Consider the following 26115-nt stretch of genomic DNA (forward strand, 5'->3'; position numbering starts at 1 on the left):
GCCTTCTGCATGCTCTAGCACAGAGCTATGGCCCTTCCCACTGTGCATTTACTATTTGATCCACAGGTACAGCTTTTCATAGGTTCAGCTTTTCACAGAATGGCTAAGTGTCATCAGCAAATTGTTTTTAGCTTATGTTTGGTATTAAAGGCACACGATCAGGAACCACTTTAAAAGTTGGGAAACCTGAAGTAGAAATGGAAGATAGGCAAAATGGGGATATTTGTCAATGGATGGGGGAGGGGGAAGAAGTTTGGAAACTAATCTTCCATTCCGAAATCTTGTGTTCTGTGCCTCTTCTTTTACACGAGTGCTCAGAGAGTATCTTTGGCAGGCACTAATGATCTCATAAACATGGAAGAAAGCCATAGATTTTCACTCTTTCCCCGAGAGAAAACCTGCTTTCCTTAACCTTACGGAGAGGAGCAGACTTAGTAGTAGAGCGTACGTTTTACATGTATAAGGGCGTGTGCACATGTGGCCTTTGAAATGCATGCGAGTTGTTTTTCTCTAGAATGCATTTGTACATAGCACTTTATAAATGTACATACTTCCTGCCATAATGATTGTTAAAGTGGCAGCTATTACCTGTGTGTTCTGTACACCCTGGTGGGCTGTTTACCAACTAGAGTGCATTGGTCTTCTCTACTGCGTCAGGTAGCATTTCCATGCCCCGAATGCTGCCAGAAAAGAGGTAATGCCCTGCTGGTGCTGTGCTTGTGCAGTTCTATTAACTTTTAAAAAAAATATATCTCATAAATACAGAATATGGAAAGAGAGGGGCTGGAAACTGGTGCACTGATATAGAGTTTTCCCCCTGCTTTTCTATGTCCCCCCCCCCGATATGCTTGAACACACCATAATTGCAGTGGCTGCTTCTAAGCTGTTATTGAATCTTTTCCTTCCCATAAATATCAATAATTTCTTGTGTTTTCCATGAATGCCTCTTCCCATTTACCAATATGCCATTGTCCTCCATCGCAAAGCAACAACCCTCACCTTTACTAGAAAAGGAAGGAAAATGGTGAACCGGGAAACGTCAGAAGGTCCTGCCTAGTAGGAGGTCGCCTGAGGAAGGTCTCTCTGTGTTCCGACACCAAGCACTTGAGAAGTGCATTCTTGGAACAAAACGGATGACATGTCACCAAAAAAGTGTTTTAGGTCAATTAGCCGCATGGGACAGGAACAACACGGAGATGTGTGTACAGCACCTCAAAAATCCACCTGCTACTGCACTAAATGCACCTGAAAACACAGTGTGTACACAGCCTACATTTCCAACTTCAATCCTCAGCTAATCATATTAAATGATCTTAAGGAACAAAGCAGAGGGTGCTTCCAGGTTGTCACTATTTTCACGTGGGATTCAATCACAGACCAGCAAATTCAGCTGGTGCAATTAAAGCTGAGTTGGAGGTCTGGTGCAACAAGGCTGCTTCCCCCCAAAATGAGACTTTTCTTGCAATAACCAACGTGATGGGGAAATGTAGTAGAAAGCTTGGGACAACACTTGCTTTGATACAATGTCATCTAGCCTCCCTGCAAACAATTCAAAGTGAATGGTCAATAAGGAGCTCATCCTGAAGCAACTTGATAAAGACCTCAAAGAACCCCTGCAAGCCATCAACCTGGTTTGAAACCTGAAAGAAAGAAAAGATCCTTATCCACAGCTACTAATGGAAGAATTAGTTTATTTCAATTTTTGCTTTCTACGGCAAATACAGAAATTGAATGTTTGGTTTTTTTCCAGTTGCAAAACAAAAATGCACATGTTTAATGGAAAATAAGTAGGGGTATTTTGGTTCTAACCATTCAGGAAATGAAATTATTAAATTGTATGTTTCATTTTTCCCTTTGGGACAAAACACAAAAGGAACCTCTCCCCCTCCCACCTGGAGTCCACACACTTTTTCAAATCCCCTAGTTCAGTACCCTTCTGCTCCTTTAGAGCTGCCATCAAGATGCTGGCCCAGAGAAGGTGATCAGGTATTCAGGGTAAGCATGATCATCAAAAAACGTCACAAAGATAGTCGGCTTAATGAGAACGTCCACCAGACTGTCATACCGGTCTTTCCCCCCTTGCTTTATAGGTGGCAACACCATCTTGTCATTCCCATGGTCAAATTCCCCAGTCAGAACCCGAGCCTGAAACATATAACGGTGCCCTTGGGGATCTGGTTTGGCATAGAAGGCAGCACGGCCAGCTTCCACTGCAAAATAAATGCCTTGTCCATAGATGCCCACTGTAAAGAAACAACAACACAATATATGACCACACTAGTGAACTAGTTGTCATGGCCTCCTTCTCTCCATCTGATGAAAAACCAGAGGAATTATTGGCATCATTTAGCTTTCTTGGGTTACTTTGTTTAAGCTTTTTGATTTGTATTTGTAGCAGACATGGCAGTATACCATGTAAATTATATAATTAGACAGAAGTGGTGTATGTCTTTTAGGTACTCCTCCTTGTCCATGGGATCTGAAGACAGTTTTTAATGCACTCTGGAGCAGAGCTTGGAAAAGTTACTTTTTTGAACTACAGCTCCCATCAGCCTAATCCAGTGGCCATGTTGCCTAGGGCTGATGGGAGTTGTAGTTCAAAAAAGAAACTTTTCCAAGCTCTGCTCTGGAGGCCAGAGGCCTAATTAATTGAACACATATGTTCTGGGGTCTGCAAATCCTATCAGGAATAAAAACTGGCTTCCACTGTCCCTGGGATTTCAGTTTTCCCATTTATTATAGTTGCCTTTCTCTCCTGCTGCCAGGCTGCTGCCACATACTCTTGGCTTCTCCGTCTGCATAGGAAATGCCATGAAGGACTAAGGAACTCTGGGACTTGGTAGCTCTTTAAACAGGTGTGCACACTTCTTTCTCTCTCTGTCAAACTATGGGTTCTAGATTTCCCTACACAATCAAGTCACTTTCAGGTAACTTATTTACTGAACATTCACCTTAATTTATTTCTACAAAGTTTGCAGGAAGGCTATATGGTGTTTGCTGTTTATTGAGCATTCATTCCCATTTGTCTGAGTGGAACTTATACAATGTCGTATCAAGCAATTGTTGCCTTCACTTCCCAGTGTCACTTTCCTTACTGCAAAAAGTTCAATTTTATTTATTTATATGGAAGTGCGTTTGTTCCAAAATCCATTTTAATTGCAGAACCTGAATTTGCCAGTATGAGATTGAATCCCACCAGCAACAGTCTGGAAGCAGCCTCAATCTCTCTCTCTCTCTTCTAGAACATGCCTTACTTGCATCAAGATTTGACTTTTGCAATGTGCTTTACATGGGACTGATTCTGAAGAATGTTTGTAACCTTCACTGGTCCAAAATGCAACAGCTATAAGTTGACCAGAGTGAGTTATCAGGATCATGTGACACCTCTCCCCACCCCACCCCCTGCATTATGCCAACAATTTCACAGCCCACTTAAAGCACTTTGTTATTTAAAATATAGAAAAGTAACTTGCAAAACTATAGCCCAAGCTATTTGCTTTTCTGTACTTTAAATAAGCAAGTGCTTTAAGTGGGCTATCCTGCTTTTGATAAAGGCTCAGAAACAAAAAGGTTTGTAGAGCCCTACACACAACTCAAGGCCTTTTTCCTGTGAGTCTTTGTCCCTTTTCCCCTTCTGAGACTGCTCCTATCCCGTCTCTCCATTTGCCCCATCCCAGTCCCACCACACAAGGTATTCTTCTTCCCTTTAGCATCCCCTCATCTAGTAACCCTTGAACGCTAAGGTAGCAGAAACAAAGGCACACATAACTAGTTTTCTCCCTTCTCATTAGGGATGTGCTAGAATTCCGCCCAATTCAGATTTGGTACTGAATTTTCCATTAATTCACTTATTTTCAATAGCCAAGGATCAGATTTTAAATGTAGCAAATTTCCGTGGCTGTTTTTGAAAATGGCCTTTTTTTAAAAAATTGCCTCTAAAGCATCGATTGTAAGAATGATAATTTATCAATATTTCCTTTTAAAACATCAGTATTTCCTTCAAAATATCAATATTTCCTTTAAAAATATCATTATTATTATCAATATTTTTCTGAGCAAAAAAACCACGGATCAGTAAAAGCAGCTTCTAGAGGATACCAAATAAAGTCAAATCGATGCCAGCCTGTTAGGTCAATGGAAGGCTTTCGAACTGGCACCAGCCAACAGATCCCATCCCTACTTTTTACCTCAGTTTCCTCCAATCATTTGCAGGGCTGTCTTAGGCTACGTAGACACCATATATTTAAAGCACGCCCCCCCCCAAAGAATCCTGGGTACTATAGTTTGTTAAGGGTGCTGGGAACTGTAGTTCTGTGAGGGGTAAACTACAGTTCCCAGGATTATTTGTGGGAAAGACATGCACTTTAAACACACTTTAAATGCATGGTGTGTATTGCAATCTTAGACTCTTTCCAGACTACAGGTAGGATTAGATAGCTCTTGGATGTTGGTACCATCACTGGACACTTACCACTCCTGCAGGCACTCTTGAAGCCAATCTCATGGATGGAATACCAATTCTCGGTCCATGTCCCATGATAGAGGATGCGCTCGTTCTGTGTCCCTTCTGGGTTCTTCTTCTCCATCCAGCTCCGTTTCCAGCAATATGAAACCCACAGGTATCGATTCTGGATCCTCTCCACCTGTGTGGGATGAAGGGGCCATGTAATTTTAGAGAGCTATGTGTGTTTATGACCATAATAGGGTTTGCCTCATAATAATCCTGAGTACAGTTTTCCACATCACCTTCTTTGTCCCCAAAGTTACACTAAAAAAAAAAAAGGCAGCTCTGGAACTGGTTGTTGCCTAAGTTTATCCTCCCAGCATTGCAGCTGGCAAATCTGCAGAAGCCAGTTTGCCAAATGTTTATTTTGAGAATTCCAATGGAGGTCAGCTGATTCACAGGTTGATTTATTGCACACCTGAAGATGCAGTTTGGCAAGAAGTACAGTAGGAAGCAACCCAAAGTCCTGTTATTTTTATGACAGTAGGCTCTTTGTTTCCCTGCGAGAAGCATTAAACTCAGGAAATTAAAATTAAAAGAGTGTTAAACTTCCATAAGTGTAACTAAGCAAAGACAGCTGTTTTCCCTGTTTTGTCTTGAAGCAGATCTGGACAGAGCCCAAAGTGTTCATCTCATACTTAAAAGCACCTGGGCGGGGGGAGATAAACTTACAAAAATAGTGGGGGCGTCCCTGTAACATATGGCTCAGTTGCCTTGCTTAAATATTCTGGGGATGAACCATAGCTCAATGATGGAGCACACAGAAGGTCCCAAGTCCAATCTCTTGCCCGGAATCCCAAAGAGCCGCTGCCTGTCAGTGTAGACAATACTGAGCTGTATGGACCTATGGTCTGACTCGGCATAACACAGCTTCCTAAGCAATTGCTCCGCTTTGCCTTTTTTGCTTTGCTAATAACAACTCACCCTGAGTACTGTGCAGCCATCAGTTGTCCTCTTGAAATTCTTTACAATGTCCTGATACTCCTCCGAACTGGTCTGTAGTTCCACTTTCTTAACCAAGCACCCATCCATGGCTTCCCAATGCGGAGCAATATTCTTGTCTGCAATGAGAAAATATCGCTGACTGCAATGGCCAGCCTTGGATTCCATTTATATCCATCTAAGGGTAGCATAATCTTGAGCATGCCTGCCACCGAATGCGATTTGAAAGTGCCTCCACGGCCCTAATAAAAACACATACATTTTAAATGCCCTGTTCTTTTTTTAAAAAAACAAATGGTAATGCATGTTTCTAGCATGTAAAGAAAGCTGACTGGAGTGGGTGGTCTTGTGGGTGAATATTCATAGCATCACCCATACCTCACAGGACAGTGCTTTCCTCAGTGATGCTGACATGGTCATGCTTCGTCAACCTGAAAATGCCTGAACATAAAATCCAGGCTTCTGATGGACCCCTTCAGAGCTATGAAAAGGAGCTGGGAAGTTAATGTCACCACAAGCTCAGATGCAGCCCAGAATGAGCCTCCCACCTCTGCCCCTGAAGCCAGCATGGAGACATATCTGTGGCAATTTCACATAGAAAAGGATGACACAGGAAGACCTCTGAGGCGATACTGTGGATTTTCTACATTGATTGTAGCACCATCATTGACGCAGCATGATGCTGGAAATCTACAGCATAGTATTGAAAAGGAAGGATAGAAATGCACGTGGGACAGGATTTATTACTTCAAGATTGTAAATTGTATTGTTTTACTGATGTATCTTATATTGTATTTTTATATTTGTGTTTTCTGTAAGCCGCCTTGACAACCTTTGGCCGAAAGGTGGGGTATAAATAATAATAATAATAAATACCTTTGCCCTAAAACTCCAACGTTAGTTTTACAACTATTTTAAGAATGTCTGTCATTTTTGGTTTGGCAGGCTAATGGATGAACACACACACATATAAAGGCATAAGCACCACTGTAAAATATTGGGGTGGTGATAAAACAAACATCCCACCTGAGGTATATGAGGAATAAGAACCAGAACTGGTAATTCAAGCTGTTAAGCACTGGCTGCTAAAGTACTACATCGGGGTAGAAACATTCACTGCTCTGCTGGTTCCAGTGCATCTCCACCCCTCTCTTCTGAAAACGGGGGCACACGATGCTAGTCAACCCCCACCTCTCCTTACTGTAAAACCTGGTGGGATCAGCTTGAGTGCTCTTTTTAAAAAATAAATAAATAAAGTTTTAAAGAGATTTCGCAACTGATCGGCAGATTAACCCATTTCCACTCCAGGTGTGGCTGATGGAAATGCTTTGCTGTAGGCGACTAGTGTGTTCAGAGTCCTATTTTTCCCCCTAGAGGGAAATCAATTACAACTACAGGGAGAGTTTCCATTTCCCATTTGTGAACAGAGACTCCAAGCCTTTAATAGCTACCTGACAAATAGGAATTCGTGCAAAGCTTTTCCTGGCAGTGCTGTTGATTTCTGCCTGTGATGCAGCAACTAAAAAGCACCGAGGGAGCAACTACCTAAAGAACAGTGTGATACAAGGAACATAGATGCGATTAGTAAAAGAACAAAGCATAAATTCCTCCCCATGGAAATTGCTACAGGAAGTGGAAATGAAAAAGAGGAGATTTTGAACACAGGTTATGTACACACCATATATTTAAAGCAATTTCCCCAGCCCCCCAAATCCTGGGAATTGTAGTTACCTTCACAGAACTACAATTCTCAGCACAGTTCCCAGGGTTTGTGAGGAGAGATGTGCTTTAAATATATGGTATGTATGCAGCCTTTGAGGACAGAGGGGAGTCCTTACCCCATAAGCAGATCTCCCTTCTTATCCTGAACATCCTCCTGTTGCGTGGCATGAATGCTTGACCCTTGAGCAGGTTGATCTCCATCTTCTGTCCATCCCACAGCACCTGTGTCCCCATTCCCTTCTTGCTGTATGCAATCTCCAGATGGCGGTTGGTGTCCATGTCAAATGAGGACCAACCAGCATCAGTCATATGATGCCACCGGACAGTCTCGTACAGAAGCTTGGACTCTATCCACCCAGCTTGGACTTCCTGGATCTTTGCAAGGGCTGCTTCCTCTATCTTTGTGTAAATGGCCCCCAGAACCTTTTCAACATCTTTGTGGGATCCACAAACCCAAACAACTTTTTCTCTCAGGCGGTGGAGGGTAACCGGAAATTGTTGTGATGTGTTCTCACAGAGTTGTTTGAGGACCTCATCACTGAATGTGGATATCTCCGCATTACATATGGTTTCTTCATGGAATTTTGAAATGAAATCCTCCAAATCTTGCTTGAATGAGGCCACATCACTCTTTCTGCCCACAGCTTGGATCACTGTGGAATGGTCCTTAGCTAATTCCTAGGAAAAATAAACATGCATTTTTTTTAAAAAAAAGACACATCGCATTGGTTAGCCACAAGCAGTCATGAGGGTCCTATAATTTGGGTTTTTTGCTTTATTCTACGTTTCAGTTTACATCATATCAAAACAGATTTCATTTTCCATCTAGCCCATTACTCCAAAACAAATCTGATGGACAAAATCCCAGGTCTGAAAGACCCTTTATATTTAATCAAATAAACCCATCTGGGAGTGATCGCTCTTAACTCTGGGCTTTGACAATAGCCAGAGACCTGGATTTTAACAGAAGCCAGGGACGAAGCATACATTTGAGGAAAAAGAAAGAGCAGGGAAGCTACCAAACTGTCACTTCAATCACCATCATGCTTACCTGCCCTCTATTTCCATTGCTACTGATGACTCCATCACAAGGACCAGAGTTCTGGATTTGCATCTTTGCAATACAGTTCTGTTCTTGGGCCATTTCCTGCAGCAGACCTGCTCCAGCCCCAGAGAAGTATTCACCTAGTGACTTCTTTTCCAAAGGTATTGTACCAAGCACAAGATAATCCAAGTCTTCCTCGATAACCTGGATGGCTTCGTGCACAAATTTTCGGAGACCACTTACTTGCAAGGATAAAAGCTGACTGTTTGGCTGAACCTGTATGCCTACTTTGAGATGATCCCAGTCCATTACAGAAAGGAGACCTTCCCCAGCGAATGCTAGTTCTGGTCTGCTGATGTTCACTTTTTCCTCCACTGAAGAATTTTTCTCCAGATACTCCTTAATAGATTCCTCCACCTGAATGATATACGGACAGATGCCAACCACAGTCACCCGACTGGGTCCAATGTGATGAAGGGCTACTTCTTTATGGGATCCCAGCCTGTCCAGCAATTCTTCCCATTCTTCACATTCAGTGGCCCATTTCAGTTCCTCAGCTACCTCCACTGTCCTCTCACACACATGCCTCACAAGGATCTCTTCTGCTGCCTTCATTTTATCCAAGTCTAGGCCAGCGACTTGAACAACTTCAGAGATCTCAAGCACAGCAAGAATGCCCTGCTCCAAAAAGAAGTTCTTGTGGAAGAGCTTGCCCCACTGTGCCTTGACAAACTGAGACTGGAGATCTGACAGAGGGGCTGGCAAAATCTGGAAGCCACTGAGCACCTCCTCAAAGCACCTCTCCAGTTCTACCACCTTCTGTCGGGGACCCCTGAATATGACAGTTGCTGGATTTTCAACCACAATTTCAGTACTTACTAGATGGTTGCCTGGGAGTATCTCCTGAACCAAACATTCTTTTACGATGATGCATGGGACTGCCTTGTATTGAGCATTGACTTCTATCCACTCACCCTGGTATTCTACTATCTTTGTATCAATGGCCTCAAGAACGTTCCCCACATCTTCTCGGGAGCCACAGATCTGTAGCTCACCACCACACAAGTGACGGAGGCCTATGGGAAACTGATACAGGGTGTTCTGGCAGAGTTCATTGAGAATCTTATCGCTGAAAGTTGCTATTGCTTCATTGCAAATCGATTTTGCTTGGAAGTTGATAATGAAACCAGCCATAGCTTGCTTCAAAGAGACTATGTGATTCTGTCTTCCGACTGCATAGATTTCACCCGGGTGTTTTTTATGAAATCTCTGGAGAAACAACAAAATGCCAATATCTGAAATTAGAGACATACTGTTATAGGATTGAGTAGTTAGTCTGGATGATGTCTTTGGGTCCCCTTCCAGCCTGTGATTTTGAATATGCAGAGATGCAGTTTGTATTGGAGAGATCTGCTGAACTGGTCAAACCACTTCCTTTCATAACTTAATTGTTCTGGTCAAGCCAGTTTCTTTGTTCTGTTGATGGACCTAATCTATACCTCTAAAGATTTGGTCCACAGAAGTCCAGGTGCTATAGGAACTCTTACAGGAGAGCGATCCACAAAGGAAGTCTTTTTGTGTGTGTGAGTTAGTCTGAACTGAAGCTGGAAACTGGAGAAACACAGAAGCTTGCCCTGCTCTGTGTGCTGAACCCCAAGCCATGGCTTTGGGGAGTCTCCTAGAAACCTAAGGGGGAAGCAAGATCTGTTGGACTGTTAATGCTGAGAGCCTCTCCATCTTACGCTTAGTTTGCATATATGTATATGTAAACCATGTATCCTAAAGACATCACAGTCTCTGCTGACCTTCATTCCAAGGAAAACAAGCCCTGGGTAAGGGAAGAAACCCTTGAAGTCTCTTACAGCTTGGAGATTGGGCTGCAGACAAACCTGGTGTTAGCAGTGGGATCAAGTTTCCTGGAGGAAGAACTGGGAGCAAGGTGTGCTTGGAGAGAGACATAGCAACACTTCTGGAACAAATGAAATTGATGTTCTAGCAGCAAGCATAACAGCTTAAGAAAGAGAACCAGGAGAACTAGCAGCAAAGGCAATACTAGCGTCAGGAGGACCAGCAGCTAAAGCAATGGGAGTGTCAGCAGGACCAGCAGCAAATGTACAAGCAGCCTGAGAGCAGCCTTGAAGAGAAAAAGCAGACCCATGCGAGAGAGTGAGAGCCCTGCCTGATCAACCACTATAGGGGGTTGCGAATGAACCCAGAAGCCCGCTGCAGAGCACCCAGACTAGGGTGGCTAAAGAGATCAGGAAGTGGATGGGCAGCTGAAGGGCTTGGATTGTAAAGTGTTGCAGGTGGTGGTGGTGGAGAAGGAGGAAGAGGAGGCTTTGACTGTCCAGGCGCCAGGCAGCGGGGAAGTCACAGGGAAGATGAAGTTAAGCCCCAAGAACTGGAGGGCAGGCTGGAGGAGGAGGAAGAAAGTGCCTCAGAGAAGAGTGAACTACAGGCTGGAGATGAGCTGCTGCTGGCAGATTTCTTCACTCCAAGTGTGCCAGCTGTGGAAGAAAAAGTGCAGGAGGAGAAGGTGGTGGAGCTGTGCGTGTATGAGAGAGAGGAGCCACCAGTGCCTGGAGAAATGGCTGTGCAAGGAAAAGCGCAGAAGGAGAAGTTGGAGGTGAGTGCACATGAGCAAGAGGGCCTGCCCGCGCCTGGAGAAAGGGCTGTGAATGAAAAAGTGCAGAAGGAGAAGCTGGAGCCTTCTGTGCATGCATGAGAGGAGCTGCCAGCGCCTGGAGAAATGGGCGAAATAAAATCCCTGAGTGACTTTGCCCGTTGGGTGCCCTGAGATGGCCTTACAGGGTGGGATCTGGTCCTTATAGTGGGTACAGCCCTTAAGCAAGCTCCAGCAGCATAGGGTCACCCAGGGTAACAGGCACTGGGAGAGTTACCTGCTTCCCTTTGGGCCCATGGTTCACACTGGAGATGGGGAGGGTGAACTGAGAGGAAGCCTCCTTTCTGCCAACCTGGGTGGACTAGGTCCTGAGGAAAATGCCCTTGTGGCAGAACTCTGATTTGCAGTTTGGGGCAGGGGATGAAGTGGACTGGCCCAAGGGCTTGTTCCAGGTGAGCGAGTGAGTGGCAGAAAGTCGGCCACAGTCTGCAGTGTGCCATGGACAGAGCAGGTCTACAGTGCAAGTAATAATGTCAGCAAGAATTCCACATTCCAAGTTGAATCTGAAATACAATTGCCACCTCAGAACGGGGGAAAAACAACCCTAAAACCTCTGTTGATAACCTTCCATGTAGCTCATCACTCCACAACAAATCTAACGGAGAAAGCACAATTCATCCGTGTAGGTTATTTTCCTAATGCAGTACATATTTTGACCCTTATCTTACAGACGGAAATACTGAGGATCTCTTCCACCATAAAGGGTGAATCCAGTAAGAGTTAGGAATGCTTAGATCTTACATCAGGATTTAAGCATACAGTTAACTGTCTTGAGTGCTACTAAACACAGGGCACAGTCCAGAGGACTCTTTTTTTAATGTGGTCTCATGACCTTGTGCACATGGAAACATTATGTCATATAATTGTTTCTACCAGGATGGATCTTTCAGCAGGATCCTACAGTCCCATTGGTGTTAAGGCTCAGTGAGTTCAGGACAGGCTTTCAGCACAGGCAGACAAAACTCAGAAGCAGATATGGTTAGCGACAGGCTGATAATCAAGTATTGGCTTAGGATATGAGGATCAAAGGGCCAGACCATTACTGTCATGTTATTTATTAAATTTCCACCCCATGCTTCCTCCCAAAGGAGGCCAGAGTGGCACAATAAGTACACCTGTAGCACCTCGACTCTCCATTTTGCCTGGGAAAATGTGCAAAGCAAATGCTTAGGCATTCAAGACCAAATAGTTGTAGTTTGTATTGCTAATTTCAATACTGATTGATGAGGGAGACTCTAGTCATGCGTATCGGTGTGAGAACTCTGGAAGATGCAAACATCTTTCTTTCTGCCTGACCTCTAAGTCTCTAATCAAGCTATCTTGGGCCCATCTTGATTTGACCTACTTAGAGCCATCACCGAGGAAGCTCCATGTGTGAAACATCACCACCACTGGTACAAAATAGTTGGAAAATACAGGGCAAGCATAACTGCACCAGCCAACCAAACGATTGCCTGAGGCAGTAATATTTCAAAGCCACCAATGAAGCAGAGGTCAATTCAAGAGATGCATCCCAGGATTTATTCTAATGTCACAGAGGACACTGAGGTTCCACTGTCAGACTGCAAAGTGCAAAATACTGTATCAGCAAATTGTCTGATCCCTGGCCCAGTAAAAAGAGAACCATCAAGTACTGACTCTTATGCACATCCTTGCCTCCCCTAGCCTTGTTCAGATCTATTGGACCATCTCCTTCCCATCTCCTCCCCTCCACAAGTAGAAGACAAACATCAGGACACCAGGCTCTGACACATTTCTGGAGCCATAGCTCTTACCCCTGGGTTTTAATTGTAGCCATGAGCTATTTCATTACAAGCCTTTAAAAACAAAACGAAAGCAAACAATAGCCCAGCAATACGTTTCTCATACATCACACTTACCTGCTCCCAGCTGCCATCACTATTGGTGATTTCTCGATTCTTGATTTTAGCAATGCAGAACATCTGTTGGGCCATTTTCTTTAGCGCTCCTGCTCCAACCCCGGAGAAGTATTCTCCAAGAGCCTTCTTCCTCAAAGGCATTGTACCAAGCACTAGAGAGTCTAAGTCCATCTTGATGGCTGGCATGGCTTTCGTCACATATTTTTGGAGACCGCTCACCTGCAGGAATAAAATCTGATGGTTTCGCTGGAGTCTGACCTTCACTTTGAGATGCTTCCAGTCCATTATACAAAGGAGATCATTTCCAGCTAATGCTAACTCTGGTGTATCCAGCTTCATCCTTTCCTCCATGGCAGAATTGCCTCTCAGATACTTCTTAATCAGTCCCTCTGCTTGAGTGATATGGGGACAGAGGCCAACTAAAGTCACCTGACTAGGTGCAATATGGTGAAGGGCTACTTCCTTATTGGAGCCCAAACTGTGCAGCAGCTCCTTCCACTCTGCACACTCAGTGGCCCACTTCAGTTCCTCTGCTATCTCCACTGTCCTCTCACACACCTCCTTCACAATGATCTCTTCTGCTTCCTTCATTTTACCCGAGTCTAGGCCAACAACCTGAACAACTTCAGAGATCTCTAGCACGGCAGGGATGCTTTTCTCTAAGAAGAAACCATTGTGGAAGAACTTACCCCACTGGACCTTGATAAACTGAGACTGTAGATTTGACAGGGGTACTGGCAGCACCTGGAAGCCATTGAGGAGCTCTTTGAAGCGCCTCTCCGCTTCCTCCACTCTCTGCTGACGGCCCCAAAATCTGATAGTTGCTGGAGCTTTAGTAAGGATTTCAATGCTTATGAGAGGGTTGGAGGGGAGCATCTCTTGAAGCACGGAGTCTCTAGCAATAGTGCATATGGCCAGCGGTTCAGCTGAAAACTCCCAACTCACTACTTGCCTCTGAGAAGCCACTTGGAGAAGGCACTGTAAGAAAGAGGCCATCTCATCAAACAGGCCCACAAACCACATTCGGTCATGGATATAGATCCTGATGGATCTGAACTTCGTCACAAGGGTCTGCTGCTCAAGCAGGGCTTCTAGCACATCTGTCCGGGTTTCACAGTGCAGTAGATATTTTTCTCGTACAGACTGAAATGCTGCTCTCAAATCATGCAGCTGCATGGACGGACTGGTGGCCTTGAACGCCAACATTCTCCAAGGAGAACATATCTGGATGCCATAACCAACCTCCTCCAGTGGCACTTCAAAGTCACGAAAGGCATCCGGGCTCTCATTCAGATACTGGAGGAAGAGCGGATCCTCCAGGCAACATAAGCCCACTGGCTCTGGAAGAAAGATGGATTTAATGAACAGGCCATGCTGTACTATGGTAGCACAAAAGGGATCCGATTTCTCTTCTCATTTTTGCCTTTGTATCATGTATGGATGCTGCACTTTAGGAGCTGGGAGAGGAGAAGGGACTTGGTTGGTTGCAGAACAGATGGGGTTGTATTTGGTGTTAGTCATCCTTGCAACAGACCCACTGAAATTACATTTTTATTGTAATACCTGATAGAAGCAGCTTGAGTGCTTTTTTAAAAAAAAAAATCAGCTTCACAGAGATTTTGCAACTGACTGGCGAATCAACCCGTTCCACCTCCAAGTGTGGCCAATGGAAACGCTTTGCTCTGGCGACTTGTGTGTTCGCAGCCAAAGCGTGACACAAGTTGTTTGAATGAGGGAAGGAGGGTGGTTTCCCTCTTGAGTGACCAGTTGCAAAGAGATTGTTTCTGTTATTTCAAATTAAAGTGTTGCAGAGAAATTTTTAATGTTCTAAAAACTTTAAAAAGGGGGGAGCGGACTTTCAAAAATTCCTTTATGCAAGATGGTCTGAGTTTAAAAGAGTATAAACTTGTCTTCACTTTTGTGGGACAGGAAGATAGGATGCTGCCAAATATTGTAATGATATCATTGCGGTGGATTTCTGCATGGCCTCCTGTGAGTAACTGTAACTCTAATCAGAGGCGGCCAAAATGTTAAATATAACCTGGAAGTCTTGTCTGCAAACAGAACAGCGGCCTCTCCCCAAACTGATTCTTCTCTGCAGTCTGTGTAACAGAGCCAACAAATGTGCGTGCACTTTCACTTAGTGGATCAAATTGGTAATAATCACTATACATATTAGGCTGGAAGCAGACAAAAAAATTAGGACTTTACAGATATACACAATTTGAGCACTGAACCAGATATGGAAGCACTTACTAGATTTCATTCAGACATTACGTTTTCTAGCATGGGCTAAGCTCAGAGGAAAGGTGCTCTGTGCAGCACTAACAGAAGCTGGCTGTGCACAGTGGTACAAAACCCATTACATCACTAACCTACCCCTCCACTCCTCCTGACCCTGGCACAGTTTTTCAACATTTTTTAAAAAACGATTCTGCATAGTTTGATGTTTTTAGGGAGGTGGGAATATACATTTATTCTATTAACATTTTTATAGTCTGATCTAGGAGGACATCTGTAATATTCAATTGGAAAATAGGGCTCACGTGCGAATTGGTGCAGAGGTCCCATACAGGGTCCTAGAGAGTTATATATTGAGTGATATTGTGCAATTATGAAATAGGCCTCTGTACGGCTTCATAGATGCTCTTAGCTAGCAACGCCAGGCTGGCTGCAGTAGGCCCCTTGTTATTGAGTGGTTGCCTAGAGATGCCTATTGCAAGGTAATATTCTCATAGCTAATGCAGACGACCTCATGCTAGATAAGGACCCTGAGAATCCTCCTTTATTTATTTATTTAAAATACTTATACCCCGCCCTTCTTCCAAGGAACTCAGGGTGGCTCACAATTAAAACAATAAACAATCAGAGCAACCAATATGCATGTTAAAAACAGTTAAAAATAGATTAAATCAAAATAGATTAAAATTATAACATTTTCAGTTAAAAGCCCGCCTAAATAAAACAGTCTTCACTTGGGCGCGAAAGGACGATAGCGAGGAAGCCAACCGAACCTTGCTAGGGAGGAAATTCCACAATCTAGGGGCAGCCATCGAAAAAGCCCTATTCTGTGTCTCAGCAAGAAGAACTTGCAAGAAAGATGGAATAGTAAGAAGGGCCTCACCAGATGATCTTAAAATCCGGACAGGTTATGAACTCTTGATAAACCCTCCTCCCAGGAGGGAGGGGGTGAAGCGCCCATTTGCTGACAGGCTCCCAGAAGGAGAGGAAATGAGGACTTAAAACCCTATGCTAGTGAGTGCATCCCTTGCCCTCCGCTTTGGGGATAGATTGAGAGTGCTACTGCCACAGCATCTGAGGTAGCCCATGGGATGCCTCCTGTTGTACCGCTGGGGACTCAGACAACATGGAAGACAAGATGTAAGCTTGTCTCTGTAGATATCGTATTTATAGTCCGCATATAAATATTCCCTCTGTAATCAATATATCTAGTTATCTCATTGAAGAGTGTTCTCGTTCAATATTGAGACCATCAGATCTGCTTTGAGGTGGGCTCAGGGAGAACCAGCCCACCGCTTTAAGACAGCATCATCGAAGACTTCTGTCTGGCTTGGCAGACTGTAGCTCTCACAATGACATTGCTGTTATTTCCCCTCGCCTTTCAGGCTTACTCAAATGCTCTTAACCTGCCTTTCAGAGTCATGGCTTCTCTCGCATGCATCTGCATCCTTTACACATATAATGCTACCACTACTCCCTTCCTGTTTGGTCTGCTTCTTTTGATGAAATGATACCCTTCAATCCCTACATTTCATCCATCACTCTCTACCTTCCAGTCATGAGTCTCATCCTACCAGGTTTCAGTGGTGCCAATTAAATCACATTTGCCTTCCTGTATCAAGAGTTCCGAGTTTGTCCTATATTTTTATTTCTCACACTCTGTGCACTGGTAACAGCATTCCCCGCCCTGATGCCATCCAGGAGTTTTGGACTACAATTCCCATCAGCCCCAGCCAGCATGGCCAATGGGCAAAGATTATGAGAGTTGTAGTCCAAATGATCTGGAGGGCACCGGGCTGGGGAAGGCTGGCACATAGCCATCAGAAACCATGGGGTGTACACCCCTTCTTTTCCCCCTTATATTTTAAGTCTTCTATCCCTGCACAAATGCAATAGTAACCTGCCCTTAGATGGCTGATAAGCAGAAGAAGCTACCCCATAAGTGCCAGTTGTGTCCCACTGTTGAGGCAATGATGATTGCATGATCTTACCTACAGCAGTAGTGATGTAATCTTCCACCTGGAAGACAGAGACAGATCTCATATTAATATGTTAAACATGACCATATTCTAGTGTTGCCGCCTTGTCCCTCTTGCCTTTCTCCTCTACCTTTAAAGACCAGATGCAGAAATCAAGCAGCAGCAGATTTCCCATGCAATCTTCCAGAGCTTGGAAAAGTTACTTTTTTTTAAACTACAACTCCCATCAGCCCCAGCCAGCATGGGCACTGGATTGGGCTGATGGGAGTTGTAGTTCAAAAAAGTAACTTTTCCAAGCTGTGCTTCTGCCACCTGTTTAATTTCTGCATACCCTGGATGCTACTAAGAGTGGCTACCCTGCTGAATTTTCAAGGCTGATGAGAGAACGCAGATGTATTAGCGCAGTCTTTCCAGTCCCATCCCAAGAGAAATGCATTAGATCTTACTGTACATCCCTTGAACGGCACACAGTTGCACTTCCTCCTACATTCATCACAGGACCTACAACTGCTGGATCACATAATCACCATTTGCTGGCCACCCCTAGGCATCTGAATCCCTGACCCATCAAATTACCCTCCTCCTAAAACTAGCAAAAGGAGGAAGCCATTTCCAAGTTACACATGAGTTTGATCTAGAAACATGTCTCCCTTCCTTCTGCTCTAATCAATAGAGTCCTCTATCCTTCCATCAGAAAAGATATAATAATGACGAGATATAATGTAGAAGAGGTTTCCTGCATCCTTAATAGTGTTGTAGAAGGATTTCAGGAGGTGCGACATGACCATCTGCAAGTGGAAAAGTTCTTTTTCCTGCACAGCTATTAAATGTACAAGAGATTTGTTCTCTATTATTGCATCTGGACAACATTCCTTTCCTTGATAGCAGAACACACATGCATGCACAGTTGCACACACAATAGAAGCACACGCAGTCTTCCAGGACTGTTATGTGCCCGCTGTGGTTACCGGACATGGGAGACTTCGTCCTGGCAGAGGAACAATTTGCAGCAGCTTCATCCAGGGGTTGGGCAACTCCTTCAGGCATTGGTGAATTTCCTCAAGCATGATGCGCAGGCATTGCCCCTTCACAGCTAGGCCTGGGTCTGCCGGCTCTATGGCAGGGAACGAAATGGACTCCAGGAAGGAGCCATAGAAGGTGCTGAGGCAGCTCCGAAACATTTTTTTAATGGCCTGCGGGGAAGGAGAATGGGGCACATTACCGGTCAGAAACTGGATGAGCTACATGAAAGGCCTCATGCAAATCTACTACAGAGAAAGCCATTTACTGAACTAAATAAGCGAACAGAGATGGCAAAAAGGTTTCAAAAGCAGACCCAGCATCAACATCCGGCACCCTCAGGCAGCTGCCAGGGCCCAAGCATCCCAGCAGGGCCTACTTGCATGCCTGCCTGCTCTGGGCCCCCAGCTGTGGGCACAATCGACAGTGGCAGCAATGGACTATCATTTTAATTTCCCCACCATGCCCCAGAGCAACCCTATGTCGGGCACGGTGGGAAATTAAAATGGCCACTGACCGGCGGCTGCTGTTGTCACCACCGGGTAATTCACAGTCAGACCCACAGATGTAGGAGGGGGCCCACTGGAGAGCACTTTGCAAAGAAATCCCTCAAATCTGGAGCTAGCCTTGGGGGTTGGGGAGCACAGACAATAAAAAGTCTAGAAATCTTTGCAGTTCCTTTATATCAGGCCTGCACCGCTTGTGACATACCAAGCCAAATACTGTGGCCTTAGCAACAACCACCACCCTCAGCCAGCAACAATAATCAAGGCCCTGGTGGCCCTCCACACCAGGTTACTGTGCTGTGTGCCACTTTGCGGGTCACAGGTTGTGCATCCCTACCCTAAATAAAAGAAAGCTATGAAGCGATACATCAGCGGTTTCCAAATCTTTAAAGATGTCATCAAGCTGTTGTGTGTGTGGTGATGTAGGGAGAGGGAAAACAATTTTTCACCTGATAGTAGGGCATCAGTGCTTCTTATCAACAAGCCTTTCCATTCTCTAAAAACATACATATATTGTCTAAGTTCAGATACTTACACAGAACAAAAAAGAAGGTAACAAGCCCATGTGACTATTTCTTTGTGACAATTTCACCCTTATGGCATGTGGCCACATCGAATGGTGGCTAAACTAAAGAGGCAGTGTGGATTAGCACATGGCATGTTGGACTTAGTCCAGGGAGACTTGGGCTGTGTACATATCATACATTTAAAGCATATTCGAAGAACATTAGTTCCCCCAAAGAATTCTGGGAACTGTAGTTTTCAAAAGGGTGCTGGAAGTTGTAGCTCTATGAGGGGTGAACTATAGTTCCCAGGATTATGTGGGAGAAATAACGTCCTTTAAAAGTGTGTATGCAGCCTTGGGTTCAAGTCCCTTATCACTCATGCAACTCACAAGATGACTTGGGGCTATCACTATCAGGCTATCTCTCAGCCTGACCTACCTCGCACGGTTGTTTTGAAGGTAAAATGGGAGACAGGACCGTTCCTCAGCTCCTTGGAGGAATAAAAATGTTCATACTCATCCATCACCATTATAGTAAGAACATAAGAACATAAGAAGAGCCTGCTGGATCAGGCCAGTGGCCCATCTAGTCCAGCATCCTGTTCTCACAGTGGCCAACCAGGTGCCTGGGGGAAATGCAGGGACCCAACCCAAACACATTAAAGTTGATCTGGCACACAGCCATTATACATTTTATATGCAAGAGCCAATATGGTACATGACTGGACAAGATGAAACCTGAAATCAAATCCCTACTCAGTCGTGGGCTGGGCCAATTACCATCTCTCACCCTAACCTACCTCACATGGTTGTTGTGCAGCATGCCACCCCAGGCTGCTCGGAGGAAGGGTGGGATCATAACAAATGTAAAAGAAAATAATACAGTGGATAACAGTAAACTAAAGGTAGAACCCCCTCATATCTTGAAGTTTAGAGATAAGCTTGTGATGGAGATGTCTGCAAAAGAAAGCTACTAGAACGCTGAAAGGCGGGCAGCAGAAGAAATAAGATGCATCATGGCAAAACTCAGCACATCTGTGGAAGGGAGTATTTAAGAGTCAGGAAAAGAGAAGCAGATACTGGGGCACCAACATGGCAACCCCATTTCATTATTACCTCATGGGCATCTTTGGGCCTCAGCTGAGACCCTCCTAGCCATATCAGGTAGACAACTCTGCAGCCAAACTCTGGGAAGGCGGAGGCCATCACTGGAAGAACCTCCCCTGGACGCAGGTCTGTAACGTCCGGGACAGATTCCAGAACCTTCCGCGTGATGGCAACGGCATCCGGGCCCCATCCCAGCATGTCAGAATTCAGCACCAAGGGAACAACTGCCACATCTGTCTGACACAATCAGAGATCCAGAAGGAGCAATTGGCATCAGTTCAACCAGGCATCAATGAGCAGACATGCATATGCTACTGTATATATCACACACAAAGAGTGGGGCTGATTCAGACTGGGCAGGGAGATTGACATTGCCGGCATCTAGATGGATAGTAGCATGGAAAATCATTCTTTTCAATGATTCATAGACATTCATCTGCAAGTGATCAGGTCTTCTTTCCAAAAGGGTTGTCAAGGTTGCAGCAAAGCAAACCGTCCTGTGGGACCTTAACATCTTACAAATGTGTTATGGCATAAGTTTTCATGAACTACAGTCCACTCCATCAGTTACATGAAGTTATCCTCGTTTGGTAGTTATATAAGTAATCAAGTGATCAGCATGCAGATATGGACCAGTCAGTCCTTGGAGCCCTTATAGAAAGGCAATGGTAACAGCTAGGGACTATGAAACCAGTCATGGCCACGCTTATCTGTGCCTGTGTGTGCACGCATGCGTGCCAGAGTCAGATGCAAAACGGTAGCTCAGGAAATGACCCCAGCTGTGTACTGCACCCCATAACCCAAATTTATTTATTTATTATTTGATTTATATCCCACCCTTCCTCCCAGTAGGAGCCCACAGCTCATCATATGCTGCGATGAGCTGCATATACAAGTATAATACATCGAAGTTTCTATAGATTAGGGATTATAAGAACCTAATTCGGTTGGGAAAGGGAGCCTTTGACCTGTTGCTATTGTTAAACAGCAACCCTTACCAAACTACTGGAAATCGTTTAACAATCTACTAGTAGATCCCATTCTGCCCAACTTTGTAGGAGGTCAATGGTACAAGACTCCTCAGCGTCTTAGGTCAGAGCTGGGGGAACCTGTGGCCCTCTAGATGTTGTTGGACACCTACACCCATCAACTCTGATCAAGGGCCGTGCCGGCTGGGGCTGACTGGAGTTGGAGTCCAACAATTCTTATTCTTATTATACAGCCACAAGAGTGTAGTCAGCAGGGATTTTTCACATTCTGCAATGTTAAATTGAAAATAGCCCCCATGCCATTCTGATGCTTGCCATAAACTAATTTCAAAACAAAACCTTACAAAACATATAGTACTAAACTCAGAAACGCTTGCTTAACAACCCTGTAAATTTTCATGGTGATACACAAAACAGTCAGAGAGAATAGAGAGTTCAAAATCTAAAAAGAGAGAGAGAGAAACCAGAGCCCTTTTTGGACTTTTTTCTGTCAGAGTTCTCATAATCTGTTGAAATTCAACCATGTTCACAGAGTACCTGTAATCCTAATACTGACCTTGCCCCATACTCTGACCTTCATCTTCTGCAGTTTAAAAAATGCCTGGCTGATTTTTAATTAATTTAAGAAATTTTGGCTGGAAACCAATGATAAGGGCGGGCATGCTCAATAAGAACCAACTGTCAGTGTTCTAAAAGCCTCACAGCTGCTGGCCTTGCCTAATCAGGGGGCCACACCCACACCAGACTTTGATTTCATGTGAGACAGTCATGGCTTCCCTCAGAGAATCCTGGGAAGTGTAATTTGTGAAGGGTGCCGAGAGGAGACTCCTGTTCCCCTGAGAGAGCTCCAGTGGCCAGACTGGTTTAACAGTCGGCCACTCTGATTGCAGGTCTGTGAGGCACATGTTACCAATTCTTCCAAGCTACACAGCAAGTGGATTGGACTGTGAAAGACCAACCCAAATTGTGTTTGCATTTTGACAACTTTGTAGGGCAGTAGAGTATCTCAGAGAGGAGGTTAGGTCTCCTGCATTCACTATAGCTGCCCAATTTCCCTGCTTTTTAAAGTTTGATAGAAATACCTGTGGGCTATAGGTACATTCTTAAACCACAAGGTTTTTTGCCTGTTAGTGAATTGTTTATTAGACTTGTAAGTTGCTTATTACCTCAAGGTCTCCAAGCAACTTACATCACATTAAAAACATAAATATAAATACATAATACAGTGAGAACAGAACATACAACTCCCATAACAGCCATAGGAATCTTGGCAGGACACTAATAACAAAATATCATCTCAGTCTATCAAATGTCTGGGGGGAAATAAAGCTATGTCTTGACCTAGCGCTGAAAACACATCAACAACTTCTGGAGAGCCACAGGTTCTCCATCTCCATCTTGGGTGAACCCCAGTCTCTCACTCCTTTATTATCACAGCAGCCACCACCCTCACAACCCCTTTTCCACTTCCCCATGTTCCTGCACCCATCCCTGCCTTTCTTCGTACCAATACAGTAAGAGACTTACTTCCTTCTTAGTACTGAAACTGGCAGCTACCTCGATCCTGGCAGCTTCCAAAGACAGCAGCACATGTCTCAGCCACACCTGGTCACTCTTTCCCAGAGGCCAGTGCTTCTCACACTCCTCGTGAAGCACCGCCAAGGCATGTCGGTCACTGGAGATAAAATTAACACTCTTCAAGGGGGATGCCGGGTGGTCTTCCTTAAAGGCTTCAATTCCTGCAGCAATCGCCTGTGCTTCAAATGTGGAGAGAGCAGTTCCCAAGAAGGACATCACCAAAGACTGGAGACCTTTTTGGGATGCAGCCTCCAGCGCTAGTTTTACTGCCCCAGCTGCTAGTTCCACTATGGTTGGGTGTGAAAAGTGTAGGTCCAAATTAGTCTGGGGACCTCCTCGCTGGCTCCACACCCTCTGGGCAAACACAGCATTTCCAAAGTCCAGGCTTCCACTGGTGCTGATCCTCACTACAGCATCCACCCTGAATCCAGAAGCTTCTCCTTCCCATAGAAAAAGATCAAGTCCTTCCCAGAGGTGGAAAAACCCAACTGCTCTATGCTTGGGTTGTGGAATGGCCATCAGGTTGATGTTGACCAAAGGGCGCACCATGATGAGCAACTTGCTGACGGCCTCCTTGGCTCTCAAAACTGTCTCTGGCGGCCCAGAGAAAGTGATAACCCCCGATTCTCTTTGGAGCACCCCAGAAGCCTTAGCTTCCCAAAGGGATGGAGAGAGGATCCCCACCAGCCGTTCCCACAGCTTGAACTCCACAGGGGTGATGAACAAAGTCTCTGTGATGTCAAAGGATTCCTTGGTGTGGCCTGCATACACCTGCTTTCCTCTCCCATCTCTGTATGTGACCTCGAGTTGGCTCCAAGGTGGGCATCTTAGAACTGGACTTAACGTTAACCGCTTGGATTCTTCAGTCATCTCGGTTTCCACACGTACCCCAACAGGTAGGAAGCTCCTTGAAACCCTCTTCTTTTAGGCAGCCATCTTGTCATAGCTATTGCATTGAGCATTCACAGTTGATTTTGGCTGTCTTGACATCGCTTTGGCTAACTAAAAGAAAATAACAAGTCCACAGTGGTGGTGACACAAGAAAAAAAAAAGATAAGGCACCAGCAAACATTTTTTAAAATATATTTTTTGACTGGTCTACCCATGGACAAAGCGCATGTTTGCCCTATACATTGGCTTACGAGATATGCCAAGTAAGTAGCTGCTGGGTGGCTCTGCTCGTTGCAAATAAAGCCACCCTTGACATTGTAATACCCTTTAGGAAAAAAGTAGTGGCTGCATGCCCAGTGGATGTAGACCTGTTCCAGTACCCTCAGCCAGACTTGTTTTCCCCCATGGACCCCTTGAAAATAGCTGAGGGCCTTGGCAGACCACTCAGTGATTTTTCTGCCTGTGGTAGCGATTGTAATGGGCTGTACTCGGTGCTGTATTTTCTTTCATTGTGTTCCTACTGCTTCTTTTATCGTTATGTTCTATTTTACTTTATTGCAGAATTCAAAATGTAATACAAGAAATAAAAGAAACAATAAACAGAAAATCAATATGAATATTTACTGTAGATATCCCACTGATCACTGATGGTTCACGGACCACAGTGTGGGAAACTCTACCTTAAGGCCTTCACTGGGGTCTCGTGTTTAGAGAGGCCCCTTTACTGTCCCCATTTTACAAGGAAACATTTGTTGGGAACTTTGATGTGGAATATGGTTACTAACCACCACCTAAGTTTCAGCACCCCTCATCTCCCTGCCTATAGGGAACTTTAAGTCTCCTACCCCAGCATAAAACAATTCAGTATGACCATCAGCCCTGGGCTCCTGCTGGGTAGAAGGGCAGGATATAAATCAAATAACAAATTAATAAATTAAACCATCTCATACCAGTCTGGGGTAGACACTCTGATGAATGCAAACCTCACTCTGTTTGCTTTAGGGTTGCCTGCCAGCCATCTGTTTTTACTGCCTCCTATATAACAGCATCCTGACACATAAACATTTACAGGTGAAGGCCTTTCTTGGCTTGAAAGCCAGGAAAAGGTTTCACCTGTTAATGTCTATGCGTGTCAGGCTTGAAGCTAAATTTGCAAAGCAGAGGCATCTGCATGGAATTTAAACAGAGCAAAGCTGTTCCCCCATTGCTTTCCATCTTAGTAACAGGTCAACTTACCTATTCTTCTATTGCTGGGCACCCCAGTGCTCATCTGACCTGACATCCTTTCAGTCATATCTTTGGAACCAAGTGGTAGATGCTACCTGTGTAGATCAAAGCCTTACTGAGCAGTTCAGCTCTGGAGAAATGCTTTCTCTTTCAGCAGCAAAAGGTTTCACTTTCCATTTCTTCCAAAAAGGTTGTAAAGTTTTGAGGGGGAGGCCAATTAACCCAAGAACTGCTCTGTTCCTTGGGATTCGCAGGATGAGCAAAGTGTAGATAGCTGCCTTGGGTTACCAGAAAAACCCAAACCAAACAAGGAAAGGGAAATTATCTTTCTTGCTTGCCCGGGCATGCCCAACCCCAAAGTGGGTGCCTCTCCAAAATGTGAAGCTGAAATCTGTTTGCAAAGGGACGATGAACGGACTTTGATTTGTTCAGCCTCAACAAAATAGGAAGTCAAGGCTAGATGTTTGGCCTTTTTTCTTTTTTGGGGGGGGAAGGTGCGTTATCACTTGTTGGATGAGATTAGAGATGGCAGGTTATATTCTTACGAGGTTACCCTCAAGTGAGGCTGGAGTCAGTGGGATGGGTTCCTTCAATGCCAGGTCTCTTGTAAGGTTGTTGGCACGCTTCCTTCTGATGAGGTGCCTGTGTCTTTGAAGGCTGTATGATGATGGGCAGGAAATCATCCAATAAAGCTTTCCCCATCACTATGCCTGCCTGCAAGGACAAATTTCCTCTGCTGACTGCCTGTCCACCAGGCAAGTGTTAAACACACAGTCTCTAACATTTTCGTCTTGCCTTACCTGAAAGGAGCTCAGGCAGGTGTTGTATCATTACAACAATCCTGCAAAATAGAAGCAGCTGATTGAGAGTGAGTGTCCCAATGTCACCTTGTGAGCTTCGTGAGTGAGGGGGGATTTAATCCCAGGCTACCCCGCTCTGAATCTGATACTCTAGCCCAGAGATGGGGAATCTTTTTCTGTGTGAGGGCCGCATTTCCTTGTGGGGAGTTTTTTGGGGGCCACATGCCAGTGATGGATGGGGCGAGAGGCAACATGGGACGCAACTCTTATCTTTGTACAGCAGGCTATGTTCCAGCCATGCAAAAACGAAAGATTTCTCTACACACAAATATATCTCCATCCAAGGAAACAAGAGTCATTATCATAGTTCAAAGACACACGTCAGCCAATCAAAAACCCTGAAGGAGGGCATGGGCAGGATCAGTGAGGGGTGAGTTCTGAGGTCCATGTTAAGAGACCAGGGGAGCTGTATTTGGCCCCCAGGCAGGGGGGTAGC

At 44.7% G+C, this 26115-nt stretch overlaps 1 protein-coding gene across 2 annotated transcripts; it reads right to left on the reverse strand.

Moving 5' to 3' along the window:
* Positions 1–1674: 1674 nt before the first annotated feature.
* LOC133367184 (uncharacterized) lies at positions 1675–25187 on the reverse strand. Of its 2 annotated transcripts, none has more exons than XM_061591095.1 (11): positions 24829–25187; positions 22651–23703; positions 20144–20371; positions 17965–18189; positions 17009–17036; positions 12777–14116; positions 8220–9482; positions 7285–7846; positions 5429–5565; positions 4472–4643; positions 1675–2243 (listed from the first exon to the last, which is right to left on the reverse strand). In XM_061591095.1, the coding sequence occupies exons 2-11, from the start codon at positions 23569–23571 to the stop codon at positions 1957–1959; spliced, it is 5163 nt and encodes a 1720-aa protein (XP_061447079.1). In that variant the 5' UTR covers positions 23572–23703; positions 24829–25187; the 3' UTR covers positions 1675–1956. The 2 variants fall into 2 exon arrangements, with proteins under 2 accessions (XP_061447079.1, XP_061447078.1); XM_061591094.1 differs by lacking the exon at positions 24829–25187 and adding an exon at positions 24543–24633.
* Positions 25188–26115: the final 928 nt, after the last annotated feature.

The sequence above is a fragment of the Rhineura floridana genome, chromosome 11 (genome assembly GCF_030035675.1).
Source record: "Rhineura floridana isolate rRhiFlo1 chromosome 11, rRhiFlo1.hap2, whole genome shotgun sequence".
Taxonomy (NCBI): Eukaryota; Metazoa; Chordata; class Lepidosauria; order Squamata; family Rhineuridae; genus Rhineura; species Rhineura floridana.